Below are 14,708 nucleotides of genomic sequence, written 5' to 3' on the forward strand. Positions count from 1 at the left end.
GCCAACTCATCTGATTTGACAACACAGTGGCACTGGACAAGGATGGCCACAGCAGACTGGACTTGCTTACAAGATTTGATTTGTGCAGCAAGCTGCTGGAAATGTTCTACCAGATCATAGTAGGCAGTGTGGTGTTCTACTCTGCAGTCTCCTCGGGGAAACAACTTGAGCTCAAATGAAGCACAATGTCTGAACAAATTTCTCAGGACTTATCACAGGACAAACCCTGGGCACACTGGAAGCTATTGTGGAAAAGAGAATAGTGGCAAAACTAGAGGCCATCATGAAAAATCCTCTCCATCACCACCAGGAGGTGCTGTCTTACGGCTCTTTTAGCCATAGGCTCATTCCACCATGGTGTGCTAAGAAGTGCCTATTGGGGTCTTTTCTGCCCACTGCTATCAGGCAATTCAATGCTTCCACTCAATGTACTTGTTAAGTTTATTTATTTTTTTATTGATTGATTGGTTGGTTGATTGAATGGCTGTATTATCTGTCCTGTGAGTTTGTATTCTTATTTTTTTATGTTTCTGCATACACTTGAATTTCCTTTTGTGACTGATAAAGTTTATCTAATCAAATCTAAACCCAGGCTAGATATAAGGACAAACACAGAATCTTAATAAAATAAAAGGTCTGTTCTCACAGCAAGAATAAAGCCCCATGGAGCACAAAAGGGAAACCAATAAGGGAATCCAATGCAAGCAAAGCCCCAGTAAAAGAATCCAAAAAGTGGGCAAAAGACAGAACAAAAATGTCAGCCATTTTCTAATCCACTTAGTCCTGAACAGGGTCGCAGGTGGTGCTGGAGCCTGTCCCAGCCAGCATAGAGTGCAAGGCAGGAACAAACCCTGGATAGGGCGCCGGTCCATCGCAGAGTAAACACAAACACACACACACGTCCCGACCACACACACTAGGGCCTATATAGTATCATCAATCCGCCTAACCTACGTGTCTTAGGACTGTGGGAAGAAACCCATACAGACACAGGGAAAACTCCATGCAGGGTTGTGAAGCCTGATCTCCATACTGTGAGGCAGCAGCACTGCCACACCACCACCGGGCAACCTGCAAAAATCTCAATAATCCAATAAATCACAATAGGCACAGCAGTAACTCACCAAACATTGCCAAGCGCACTCAAATGAATCGCCAGGAACTGTGGGAGGACCACGCCTTTATGAGGCTGAGGGCGGACCCTGGCTGTGATGGGCAGGTGGCTCCACCCCTTGGGGGACCACCCACAAGACAGAAAACACATAAAGTATTAACAAAATGCAGCTAATTAACAAAAGTAACATAAACATTGATAAATGACAAAAAGGTAGTCCTTATGGATCAAAGGACACCATTTACCTCGGAGACGTTCCAGGAAACGGCCAAGTTACTTAAAATAGAGCATCTAAAGACTGCGGTGTATCATCCTCAAACTGACGGTCTAGTTTAGAGATTTAATCAGACTGTTAAACAGATGCTTCGCAAGGTGGTCAGCGGGGACGGGAGGAATTGGGATCAACTTCTCCCCCTCATTCTCTTTGCCTGCAGAGAAGTCCCTCAAGGGTTCTCACTCTTTGTATTATTATACAGACGACAACCCCGGGGTATATTGGACATTTGAAAAGAAGGTTGGGAAGGAGAGGCTCTTCCCTCGACTAATATATTAGAATATATCGTGTAGTTACGCGATAGATTTGGGAAAATTTGACCTGTATTAAAAAGTCACATGGAGGAGGTGCAAGCAGCACAGGCCCGCTATTATGACCATGGCACGACTCTCCGGGAGTTCCAGCCAGGGGATCGTGTCATGGTGTTGGGTCCCACCTCCCATTTTAAACTACTAGCCCATTGGCAAGGACCATTCGAAGTTAAGGAGAGGAAAGGGCTCGTCGACTATTTGGTGAACAGCCCAATCGTCAGCTGAGTGAGTGGATATATCACGTGAATTTGCTGAAACCGTGGAAGGAAAGGGATCCCGATTCCTCCTCTGGCCAGCCCTGCTCATTCTTTGCTCAGACAAGTATACTTAACTTTGGGTCAGACTTAAACACAAGATCGAGACGAGAGCTTGAAGCAGCTATCTCGTCCATTCTGGTAAACAGAACCCAGAAAGACCTCTCTGATCACCCATGACATAGTGACCGAACCTAGGGTTATAGTCTGAGAGCACCCCTATCGTCTTCCCGAGGCAAAGAAGGCCAAAGTGAAGCTTGAAATCAAGCGTATGCTGGACTTAAGAGTAATAGAGGAAAGTCATAGTCCCTGGTCCAGCCCAATAGTCTTGGTTAGTAAGCCCGACAGAAGTTGGTGGTTTTGCAATGACTTTCCGTCGACTTAATCAGGTCTCCCAATTTGATGCTTATCCACTGCCTCGAGTGGACAACCTTCTTGAGAGGCTCGGAAAGGCAGAATATTTGACCACACTTGACATGACAAAGGGGTACTGGCAAGTTCCTTTAACTGACTCCACAAAGGTCCAGATTACATTTAGCACCCTTAGTGGACACTGGCAGTATCGTGTCCTTCCATTTGTGTTACATAGGGCTCCTGCGACTTTCCAGTGTCTGGTGGATAAAGTGCTCTGCCCCATAACATGTATAGTGCTGCCTATCTGGATGACGTTGTCCTCTATTCCAGTACCTGGAAGGAAGACCTACAATATGTCTGAGCGGTATTACGGACGCTGGGTGAGGCCAGTCTTTGGATCAATCCAAAAAAATGTTTTTTAGGGTCGTGATACTGTGAAGCCACAGTGGTCTAAAGCAGATGCCATTTTGAAATGGCCCCGTCCACGAACCAAGCGGCAAGTCCAAGCATTTCTCAGTTTAGTCGGGTACTACCGCCTGTTTGTACCTCGGTTTTCGGAGAGAGCTGCGCCTTTGAGTGATTTAACAAAGAAGAGGGCCCCCAACATTGTGGTATGGCCCGATATGACAGAAGCTGCATTCAGTGACTTAAAACGGGCCCTGACGTCAGTACTTGTTTTGAAAGCACCTAACTTTTCGCTTCCTTTTATTCTCTAGACGGACGCTTCAGACATAGGCCTAGGAGCAGTGCTGAGCCAAAGTGTCGATGGTGCTGAACACCCCTTCATGTTCTTGAGCCGGAAACTGCTGAATTGAAAGACTAGGTATGCAGCGGTGGAATGAGAGGCTCTTGCGATCAAGTGGGCGATTACACAGTTGAGGTACTGCCTCCTAGGTCGGGAGTTTACACTTGTCACAGACCATGCACCTTTACAGTGGATGGCCCTACACAAGGAGTCCAACCCTCGAGTCACTAGGTGGTTCCTTGATCTGCAACCTTATAAGTTCTCACTCATTCATCAGAAGGGCTCTCTCCACACCAACGCTGATGCTCTCTCTTGCGTTCACGACCTCTCTGTGCAGGTTGCCCAACCCGACGGTTGTGGGCTGAGGGGGGGAGTCCTGTCACACACATGTGATTAGGGGACAACTAAAGGGCCTGAATAGAAGTAATTCCATGCCGGACCAGGAGGTGGCGAAGTGAAATGATTCTCTCTCTCAATTCCTTGCAGACCATTCTGGTCCAGTTCTGGGGCAACCAACAACATCACTTCCGGTTCTGGTCCTGATGACATCACATCCTCTGCGGGCATTTAAAAGCTGCCATCTTAAGACAACAGTCAGTTCTGTTTTGGACTCAGTCGTGTGGACATGTCTATTCTTTTTAAGCTATTTTACAGCCAGGAAATATTATACGGGTGGCTGCCCCAAACCTTTCCAATGTCTGTTTGTCATTCTTGTGACAACCATTAAATAACTGTTTATAAAGTATGCAAAGCCACCATAAAAAAGACCTGCGACATACGGAGGGAGGATACTGAAAGGTGCCACATACGTACATAACGCACATTCTCAGTCCCATAGAATCCAATTTGACCAGTGGTCCTGGTGGACCATTGTGGCAGCATGACTTTTATGCCAACCTGTTTCACCACCAGTCACTCATTTTACCTTAAAGTGACTCGTTGTTTAATTAGCTAGACTTCCAATTCTTTTCCTTCTCTTACTCTGCATTCAAAAGTGTAAGATTTGCTGTACATCTTACAGTATGTATCTATATATATAAAATCCAACATCTGTCTGTCTCCCTGTCTGTTTGCTTTTCACGAGAGAACTACTTAACGGATTTAGATTTTTTAGGTTTTTTTCTATAATTTGCTTGAACATTCCAGTTAATTCATAGTTCGGTGCCCTCCTCTTTCACGCGCCAGTCTCCATTCGAGTCTCTCTACCTCTCGCCACGTGTTGGAGTGCACCTCGCCTCTGCTTAGCTAGCGATTCCTGTTTGTTCAGCAGACATTATCATCTAGAGATTGTTAAGGAGTAACGTTTGATGTTTTTGAGAGAGAGAGATCAGAGCTATGTGTGTTTTAGAGGGTAGCTGTTGATTGGCAGATATATCCCCCACGTGGGGGACGCTCTCCCGTCACAGCTGAACACCATCAGATACAGTGGCAATGTCTGACGTTGGAGTGTACCTACCTTCTGCTTGGCCAGAATTACATTTTTTTTTATTGATCTTTAAAGTTTGTCCTGTTTCACTACTACGTGGGCCGTGCCACAGGGGACAGCTACTGTATAATAAATTTAGAAACATGTTTTTTTTTTTGCCAATGCACATATCTCTCATTTTTTAAATTATTTTCCTATTAATTCACCTCTTTTTTTTTTTTTGCTCCTTTCTAACAATGAATGAAGCAGAATCCAAGATGGACAACACTGAATGGTGAAATCCTGCTGCTGCTTGACTAGCAGACCCTCTAGTGTGCTCAATAAGTAAATAATGGCCAGGACCCCAGACATATGTGGATGAAAATCCTCCAAATAAAGATAAAAACCTGAAAGTATCTCCACATAGCATACAGAAATGCTTAGTTATACAATTTTATGAATCCCATTTTGTCTTTAGTCACCTGGCACACAGACTGTGCACTTAAACTGGCATCCTGCCCCTTACTTGGGCAGCTGGTTTAATTAAATTAGTAGTCCAATTAAGAGCAAAGTCACTTGGAGAGAAAACCTGCACCTGAATCTGGGAACCACTCACTTAGGGAACACAACCACTGCCATCACAGGGCACCGACATCAGTGCTCGTCACCAATTAACTAAATAGCATTGTGTCTTTGGGGATGAAGGAGGGAAGATGGAGTAGCCCCCTAGACCACCCCAAGACACAGACAGAACTTTCAGGCTCCACATGGACAATGCCAAGGGTACGGGATCCACACCTAGGATGCTGGATGTATGAGGCAAAGCACTAAACACTGTGCCGCCGAGCTACTGTTTATGTCAGTGCTCTAGGTAATGATTACTTTTCTATAGGCCTTGATATTGGTAATCTCTACGTATTAGAAAAGTATTATAAGCACATGAGAAAAGTAAATACTATATTTTACTAAGCATTAAGATGTAAGAGTTAGAAATAAAAAGACTTATGCCTATATATTTTTCTTATTCTTTATGAGCTACAAACCACCAATAGTTCACTAAGCCAAAGGTTAGACGTGCAGGAGAGCTGGAGAAAGATGGGCCCTCACTTAGAGAGAGAATGTGATCTCTTTGGCTGTAAATAATAGTAGCACGTGCCAAGCTAGCAGGGAGTAAGGAGAGGCCTTGTCAAACAAAAATGATGGACAGAAAGGGGTTTGATACTAAGAAATAATGGTAGAATTAAATAGAGGCAAGATTAGAGCAGTGAAACGATAGGAGTCAGATAAGGAAGGATGAATAATGGCATGTGTCATAAGAATTATGCCTATGGCTGCTCGCTCATTACATCTGTAGTGAGTCATACAAAAATCTTGATTCTGCTGCCTGTCCTGAGACTCCAAGTGCCTTCATTGGGACTGAGAGTGCCCATGCCAGTCTGCTTCTACATTGGCTTAACTCAGAAAGATGGACAAGCCCAGGGAAAGTCGCTGACCTGAAGGGAAGTCAGCACAACTTGCCCAAGTTCATTTTAAGCATGACAGGTATGCCATTCATTTATTTTTAAATAAAAAACCTCCAGTTCTTGTTTAGGGTTGTTGGGGCTACTGCACCTGGCATACAGTGCCATGCCACCACTAATAAGTGCTGTGATGCTTGTAGAATATCAGGAGGTGTTAGGCTAATTGAGCCTCAAAATTAAAATCCCAGCATGTGGGGTTTCACCTGGCACACGGACTGTGAGCTCAAACTGGCATCCTGCCTGCCCCTTCCATTTAAAGTTCCCGTTTCGCACCAAAGGCTGAGCGGCTCTCGCCAGCTCCCTCTGCAGGCTAACCTTGCACATGTCCACCAGCCAGCCTTCTTCTCCCTTGTCAATGAATCCATGGACAATGAAGTGGGTCTTCCTGCTTGGCTGGAAGTTGGAGTTGGAGATTGAGGATGGCGAGATGGCACTGATGTCCTGTAAAACAGAAAACTCAGAATAAGAAGTGCACCTTATGCATCTCTACCTCTGCACAAACCACCAGTTCTAGGGTCCTGTCCTTCAATGCGTTTAGCTTTGGGGACTGTCGTTAAAATGAAATGTCACACACTGGAGTGGCATCTAGCTGATGTTCCAAACTTGGCAAAAGCTCTGAATTCCGAGTTCCCACATGGCTGTCCCTTACTGGATGCTGATCATTTGAAAGCCATGGATGGGGCTGATGGGCATCCTGGCACCTATCTGGGCTATCCGAGACTCCTTAAAGTGCCTGGTTAGGCTTATGTCTGCCCTTACATGAGTCTTGGCATGGATTTCATGATTGGAGTCAGAAAGACAAATCTGAGAACAGCAGGTATGTAGTAGAAGCCTGCCTTGAATGGGATAAAATAATAATAATGCATTTTATTTATATAGTGCCTTTCCCATGCTCAGAAAAGAAAATAGGGCATATACAACATTGGGTGCAAAAATGATGGGCATGAATACTAAATTGAGATAAATACAAAGCGTTGAAATACAACAAGCAACAATTAAACAGAATAAAATACAAAAAATATGAATACTACAAGAAAATCCTGAACAAATGGTACAAACACCAATTTTCCTGGGTATCTGGACAAACAGGGCAAACTGAGAGAAGGGTCCAAATGTCTGGGTAAGTTAAATGCCTTCCTGAATAAGCATTCCTCCTTCTCTCAGTTCTGACCAGCTGAGAAGTGCCCCCCCAATAGCATAATGTGGCCACCCCCATACTCCACTGTAGGGATGGCACAGGTAGGTGATGAAGCATTGCCCGGTCTTTGCCAGACACAGTGCTTGGAGTTCTACCTAAAGGGTTCATTTTTTGTCTCATCAGACCAGAGGATCTTCATCCTCATCCTATCAAGAGTCCTTTAAATGGCATCTGTCAAACCCCAAGTGGGCTGTCATTTGCACCTGATTGAAGAAGAGCCACTAAGATGGTCACCCTTCTGACAGGTCCTCCCATCTCAGCAGAGGGCTTCTGAAGCTCTGTTTGAGTGACCATTGGGTTCTTGGTCACCTCACTGACCGAAGAAGCCCTTCTGTCTCTAGGAAGAGTTAAGGTGACTTCAGACTTCTTCCATTTCATAATTATTTAAGCTGGTGGAAGCACTCAAAGCTTTCCAAAATGGTTGTACCCCCTTGCCCTGATCTAGGCCTCACCGCAATTTGATCACGGAAGGCTACAGAGAGCTCTTTGGACTTGTTGTGGTGCATTTTTTGACGATATTTTCATTATATTTTGCTCAAGACAAAACAAGATGAACTGATCCAGAGTAGGGAGTCACCACAGAGGAAAACAAGTGAGAAAGCCCTTATTGTAATATAGCGCCTTTCATATGGTGCTTCACAGTGTGAATGAAGAGGTTTTGATAGAATGCCATCAATTTTTTCAGTCTTCTTCATCCAATTCCAGGTTATGGGGAGCTAGAAAACTACATCAGCAAAAGGCGGGATACCATGTAAATTCAGTGAGTTCAGTGGGCCATGACATTCTCGAACACATCTCAAGGTGAATTAAAGGAAACAGGACCACCTGAGTACAGTGTGAAGTGCCGCAGCAAAGGGACTGAATACTGATTTGAATGAGAAATTTCACTTTTTGATTTTTCATAAATTTGCCAACCTTTCTAAAATACATTTTCACTGCGTCAGTGTGGGTTACTGAGTGTAGATCACTGGGCAAACATGGCAAGTTCACCCATTTAAATTAAATCTACAACACAATAATAAAGAGTGCAGAAAGTGAAGGGGTCTGAATATTTCCTGAAATTATTGTATTATTAACAAAAAGGGCACCCCATCTGAGGCTACCTTACCTGCTCATGTGCCCATCTTCATGGGTGGCTTTATCAACTCTCATCTCATCTTATCGGCAGAGCAATGACACTTTGGACCTGTGCCATCCACCTAAATCTGCACTGTCACACTTTGCTCTATGGACCCAAGTGATTGTTGATCAGAGTTGGCCCGACAAGCTACTTCAATACTGGCCTTGCCCAAATTATGCCAACTTTACATACAGGACTGGTAAAAATTTCCCCCTTGCCATCCAGTTTCCTGTATAGCTATGCGCCCCCTTGTGGTGAAAATTGGCCTCACCTGCTGCTGGGTTGGATTCTGCCGGGTGAAGAGAGCAAAGCCGGTGTTGATTTTCTCCGGACTCCAGGGCAGCTTCGCAATCGGCCTCTCGAGGGTCCCTGCCCAGGGGCGGTCATTTGTGAAGCAGCCAAGCCTGTCGTAGCACACCTGGGCAGCTGTGAGTTACAAAAATAAATTGAATTGCGTGTGGTGCTCACACTTAGCAAGTTGCATATGCAAAAATAACTCTACAGCTAATGAACATTCTTGCAGCAAGGCCCTGTTAGAAATGTGACGTCATGTGTTCAGACTTTATTTTATAGCGTCTTTCATTGTAACTTTCCAAGTCAAGTTGGGCTCTTATAGCTCCGATAGAATCAATGTGGTGAGAGGTGGCAAAACTGCAGGCTGGAGGCACCAAAATGACACACGATCATAAAGAGCTGCACCCATTACTTACTAGAGGTGTCCGTGTCACATATCATGTTGGGCATCTTCAAGCCCTCTTACTCCACTACAAGCTGGTGAGGGCTGGAGTCTCTCCTGCCATCATCAGGGCCATTGCAGGGCACACTCTGACACTCAGTCATACGGGGCTGCTTTATTGTTACCAGTTCACAGGGCTCTGGGTCGTGGGAGAAAATCCCACAAAATCCAGGGAGAACATACTGGCTACACACAGAGTGTAACCAGCCTGGCATCCGGAGCTGTGACAAAGTTGCACTAAACGCAGTGCCACCAAGCTGCCCCATATTATAAAAGAAATCATCAGACCCAATGAAGGCACCGTAAATACAGCGGGCAGCACCTGTTGCTTCATGGACTCAGCACAGCACTGCCTGTGAGCTCTACTCTGTTTTCATGTCTGTTTGAACTCAATACAGCTACGTTCTTAAATGGCACCTTTACCACTACAAAAGTTCAGTCTCCTAATATTGTTATTCATACCATTTTACTTTCATGGGTGATTTGTCTGAGTGTATTCTTATATAGCACCTTTCCTGCTAGATCCTCGCTTGTGTTCTCCGTGCTCATATCTCGTTCAAGTCAATGAATCCTCTGGCTGAAGTCAATATATTCTTATATAGTTCCTCTCCCACTAGATAAGATCTGCCCCCTTACTTTCATGTGTATTCTTATATAGTGCCTTTCCCACTACAGCCAGTTTTGTTCCCTACATGCTGTTTTAATCCCATATTCTTATATAGCACATTTCCAACTGGATGAGCTCAGCACCTCATGTGAGTTTTTCACGCTGCTTTACTCTCATATCTTATTCTTACATAATGTCTGTCCTACTACAGCCTTGCTTATGTTCTTCATTCCATTGTTTATGTTCTCCATACCATTTTTATCTTATATAGCGCCTTTGCCACTTGATGAACTTTGTGCCCCACTTGTGCTCTTCACGCTGTTTTAATTTCATATCAGATTCAACCTTCTGTATTTATATATAGTGCCTTCCCTGCTAGAGGCTGGCTTGGGTCCTCCATGCTGCTCTAATCTCTTATTCCTATGTGGTATCTTTACCATTAGATGGGCTCAGCACCCTGCTACTGATCTTAATATGGGTTTACTCACGTGTCTGAGTCCACGGTGTTTATTCTTATATAGTGCCTTTCCCATTAGAGTTCAGCTTGTGTTCTACCACGCCATATTAATTTCAGACCCTAATATCGCACCTTTCCCATAAGATGAACTCAGCATCCCACTTGTGTACATCATACTGTTTTAGTTTCATGTCTGATTGAACAGAGTGCATCCCTATATAGTGCCTTTCCTACTATCCTCATTTATGTTCTCCTTGCCATTTTAATCTCAAATTCTTATATAGTGCCTTTAAAAGTAGATGAGCCTAGTGCTCTGGCTGTGTTCTTCATATTGTTTTAATCAGATATCCGATACAACTGAGTATATTCTAATATAGTGCCTTTCCCACTCAGATCCCAGCTTGTGTTCTCCAAATCTCATGTCTGGTTCAACTCAAATTCTTATATAGTGCCTTTACCACTAGTTGTGCGCAGCACCCTGCTTATGTTCTCCATACAGTTTAAATCAATACAGATTCAATTGGGTGGATTCTTATATCACGCTAGAGCACGTCTTGTGTTCTCCAAGATGTTTTAGTCTCATTTCTTATAAGACACCTTTCCAAAAAGATGAGCTTGGTGCCCCACTTGTGCTCTATTGTACTGTTTAGGTTTCATGTCTGATTCAACAGGCTGCATTCGTATGTAGTGCTTTTTCTACTTACCCTTTTAATATTCTCCTTGCCATTTTAGTCTCATTTCTAATATGGCACCTTGATGAGCTCAGTGCCCATTTGTGCTCTTTATGCCTATTTTAACCTCATATCTGATTCAACTGAGTGTTTCCTTATATAGCGTCTTTCCTGCTAGAGCTCAGCTTGTGTTCTCCATGTGGCTTAAATCTCATTTCTTATACAGCACCTTTCTCAAAAAATGAACTCAGCACACCACTTGTTTTATTTCATGTCTGATTCAACACCTACTATCCTCACTTATGTTCTCCTTGTCATTTTTATCTCATATTCTTATATAGCGCCTTTAACCCCTAAATGAGCTCAGTGCCCTGGTTGTGTTCTTCATACTCCTTTCATCACATGTCTGATTCACCTGAGTATATTCTAATATTGAGGATTTGTTCTGTGTATTGTATTGTATTGTATTGTATTGTATTGTATTGTATTGTATTGTATTGACCCCCTTCTTTTGACACCCACTGCACGCCTAACCTACCTGAAAAGGGGTCTCTCTTTGAACTGCCTTTCCTGAGGTTTCTTCCATTTTTTTCCCAACAGGGGTTTGTTTTGGGAGTTTTTCCTTGTCTTCTTAGAGAGTCAAAGCTGGGGGGCTGTCAAGAGGCAAGGTCTGTTAAAGCCCATTGTGGCACTTCTTGTGTGATTTTGGGCTATACAAAAATAAATTGTATTGTATTGTATTGTAATATGGCACCTTTCCCACTAGAGCCCGGCTTGTATTCTCCATGCTGTTTTTAATGTCAAGTCTGGTTCAACTTGAATTCTTATATAGTGCCTTTACCACAAGATGTGCTCAGCCCCCTTTTTATGTTCTCCATGCAGTTTATATCCCACATCTGATTCAGTTGGGTGTATTCTTATATCCTGCTAGAGCTAGAGTGTTCTCCAAGATACTTTAATTCCATATTTTTATATAGCATCTTTCCAACATGATGAGCTCAGTGCCCCATTTGAACTCTTTATACTGTTTAAGTTTCATGTCTGATTAAACAGACTGCATTCTTATGGACGGAGTGTTGGCTCTGAGGCTAGGGATATACACTCGCAATCTGAAGGTTGCTGGTTCGAATCCTGTAAATGCCAAAAGGGACTCTGCTCTGTTGGGCCCTTCAGCAAGGCCCTTAACCTGCAATTGCTGAGCACTTTGAGTAGTGAGAAAAGCACTATATAAATGCAAAGAATTATTATTATTATATAGAGCCATTTGTACATACCATTTTTATATTCTCCTTGCCATTTTAGTCTCACATTCTTATATAGCACCTTTCCAACTAGATGAGCTCAGTGGCCCACTTGTGCTCTTTATGCCATTTTAATCTCATATCTGATTCAACTGAGTGTATCCTTATATAGCGTCTCTACTGCTGGAGCCCAGCTTGTGTTCTTCATGCTGTTTATTTCTTATACTGCACTGTTCTCATAAGATGAACTCAGCACCCTACTTATGATTTTTATTTTTATTCAACAGAGCGTATCCCTATATAGTGCCTTTCCTACTACCCTTGCTTGTGTTCTCCTTGCCATTTTCATCTCCTATTCTAATATAGAACCTTTCCCCCTAAATGAGCTCAGTGCCCTGGTTGTGTTCTTCATACTCTTTTCATCACATATCTAATTCACCCGAGTATATTCTAATATAACGCCTTTCCCACTAGAGCCCAGTTTGTATTTTCCATGTTGTTTTTAATCTCAAGTCTGGTCCAACTTGAATTCCTATATAGTGCCTTTATCACTATATGTGCTTGGCACCCTGCTTATGTGCTTTACGCATTTTAAATCGCACATCTCATTCAACTGGGTGTGTTCTTATGTCCTGCTAGAGAACAGCTTGTGTTTCCCATGCTGTTTTAATCTCATTTTTTATATAGCACCTTGAGCTCAGTGTCCCATGTGTGCTCTTTATGCTGCTTAATCCTCATATCTGATTGTATTCTTATATAGTGCCTTTCCTGCTGGAGTGCTGCTTTTGCTCTCCTTGCTATTTTAATCTAATTTCTTATAGGGCATCTTTCCAACTAGATGAGCTCTGTACCCCATTGTGATCTTTATGCTGTTTAAATCTCATATCGATTCAACTGTGTGCATTCTTATATAGCGCCTTTACAAGTAGAGCTTGTCTTGTCTTTGCCATGCTGTTTTAATCTAACTCATCTCACTGCAACTTGAATTCTTATATAGCACCTTTCTCACTAGATGAGCTCAGCACCCCACTCGTGATCTTCATTGTGTTTTAATCACATTTCTTGTTCACCTCAATGAATCCTTATATAGCGCCTTTCCCACCAGATGAGCTTGGAGCTTTGCTTGTGTTCTCCTCACTTTTTGAATCATTCCCATTTAAGCTGTTTGTATTTATGAAAACCCACATTAAATCGGAGGCCCCAGAACACATGGGTCTCTTACCTCCGGCTGTCCCAATGAGGAAGACCACCAATGTCCACCAGGCTGTCATCTGTTACAAGAAAGAAGCCGCTTACTATAAAAGAACCAAAAAGAAATGATCAGGACGTTAAAGTGAAAGGATGAATTCTGCTGAACTCCCTACCTTTGAGATGCGAAATGCCATTAGCAGGCGCTCCTTTTATTGAGCAGATTGTCTTATCAGGCAACAATAAACGACCATCGCTGAATTGCTCTTCGTGCAAAGATTAGATAAAAAGATGAAGTTAAGACAAACTCCACTGCGCCAAAGCCAAGTCAGATGTTAGGTTTTCATGGGGGTTTTTTCTCATAGTATTCTGGTCTTCATCCCAGACCCCAAGGTGTGCAGGTTAGGACACCTGGCAGCTGTGATGGACCACCGGTGTGGTATCCTGGCTTTTGCTGGTGTAATCATCAGCTCCCTATAACCTGGAATTGGATGAAGTAGTTTTAAAAAAATGCATGGCTAGAATTCTTATGAAGCCTCTTTATTCACACTATGAAGCACTGGGTGAAAGGCGCTATATCACAATAAGGGCTTTCTTGTGTGTTTTCGTCCCTGGTGACTCTGGATTGGAACAAATGGTTGCAGAAAATGGAAGGGACAGGTAATGATCTGGCCAATTTACAGCCCTCCATCTAACTTGACAAAAGAGTCTCTCTTCCATTCATGAGGTCCAAAGCCCCCACATTTTCTTATTCTTTGCAGGTACATTACATGCATTGTACTTTGGGCTGAGCTCTCTCAGACACACACATGAGCTCTCCCCAATGATTTGATTTTTGTCAGGTCAAGTCACAGACCGGTCATGTGGGGGTCCTCTAGGTCTCCATCAGACTCCACCCCTTACCAAAAGTCCATAATTAATGTGGCAGACAGCCAGGGCCCTTACCTGGCCAGGATGCCTCCTTAAAGGAAGGACTGGGATAGAGAGCATGCACAGGGCACTATCTCCCTCGAGAGCGCTAGATGGCAGCCCCCATGGGTTACACTGGTGCCTGCAGGGCTCCATGGGAGTTGGAGTTCGGCACAGCCCTGCTGAGTTCTGTGGGTGCCGCAAGAGGATGCTGCCAAGACTGCAGAGAACTACTTTGTCGGGTTTACGCCTCACCCAGGAGTGCTTCCTGACCACGCTAACGGGCCACTGGAAGTACTCCTGGGTGCAGCATAAATGGGACCACCTCACTCCATTCAGGGAGCCAGAGTCAGGAGGGAGAAGGCAAAGCTTGCTGGAGAAGAAGAAGAAGAACATTAGAAGAACATGTCACTACATTGGTTATCTGTGTCATTTATAATTGACTTTAAAATACTGCTTATGGTGTATAAAGCCTTAAATAATCTGCTTCATCTTATATTTCAGAATGTCTTTCACCTTACACTCCAAATCGTAACCTTAGATCTTCAAATGAGTGTCTCCTTAGAATTCCAAGAGCTAAACTTAAAAGATGTGATGAGGCGGC

At 43.5% G+C, this 14,708-nt stretch overlaps 1 protein-coding gene across 1 annotated transcript in view; it reads right to left on the reverse strand.

The window, feature by feature from the left end:
- Positions 1-13,386, reverse strand: part of LOC114642022 (pancreatic lipase-related protein 2-like) — a 48,501-nt gene extending 35,115 nt beyond the window's left edge. Inside the window, exons 1-3 of the mRNA XM_051923488.1 lie at positions 13,230-13,386; positions 8,567-8,721; positions 6,293-6,418 (exon numbers count right to left, since the gene is read on the reverse strand). Coding sequence (XP_051779448.1) covers positions 6,293-6,418; positions 8,567-8,721; positions 13,230-13,278 — 330 coding nt within the window. The 5' untranslated portion in view covers positions 13,279-13,386. The remainder of the gene's footprint in view (positions 1-6,292; positions 6,419-8,566; positions 8,722-13,229) is intronic.
- Between the last annotated feature and the right edge of the window lie 1,322 nt (positions 13,387-14,708).

Source organism: Erpetoichthys calabaricus, chromosome 2, assembly GCF_900747795.2.
Source record: "Erpetoichthys calabaricus chromosome 2, fErpCal1.3, whole genome shotgun sequence".
Lineage (NCBI taxonomy): Eukaryota > Metazoa > Chordata > Cladistia > Polypteriformes > Polypteridae > Erpetoichthys > Erpetoichthys calabaricus.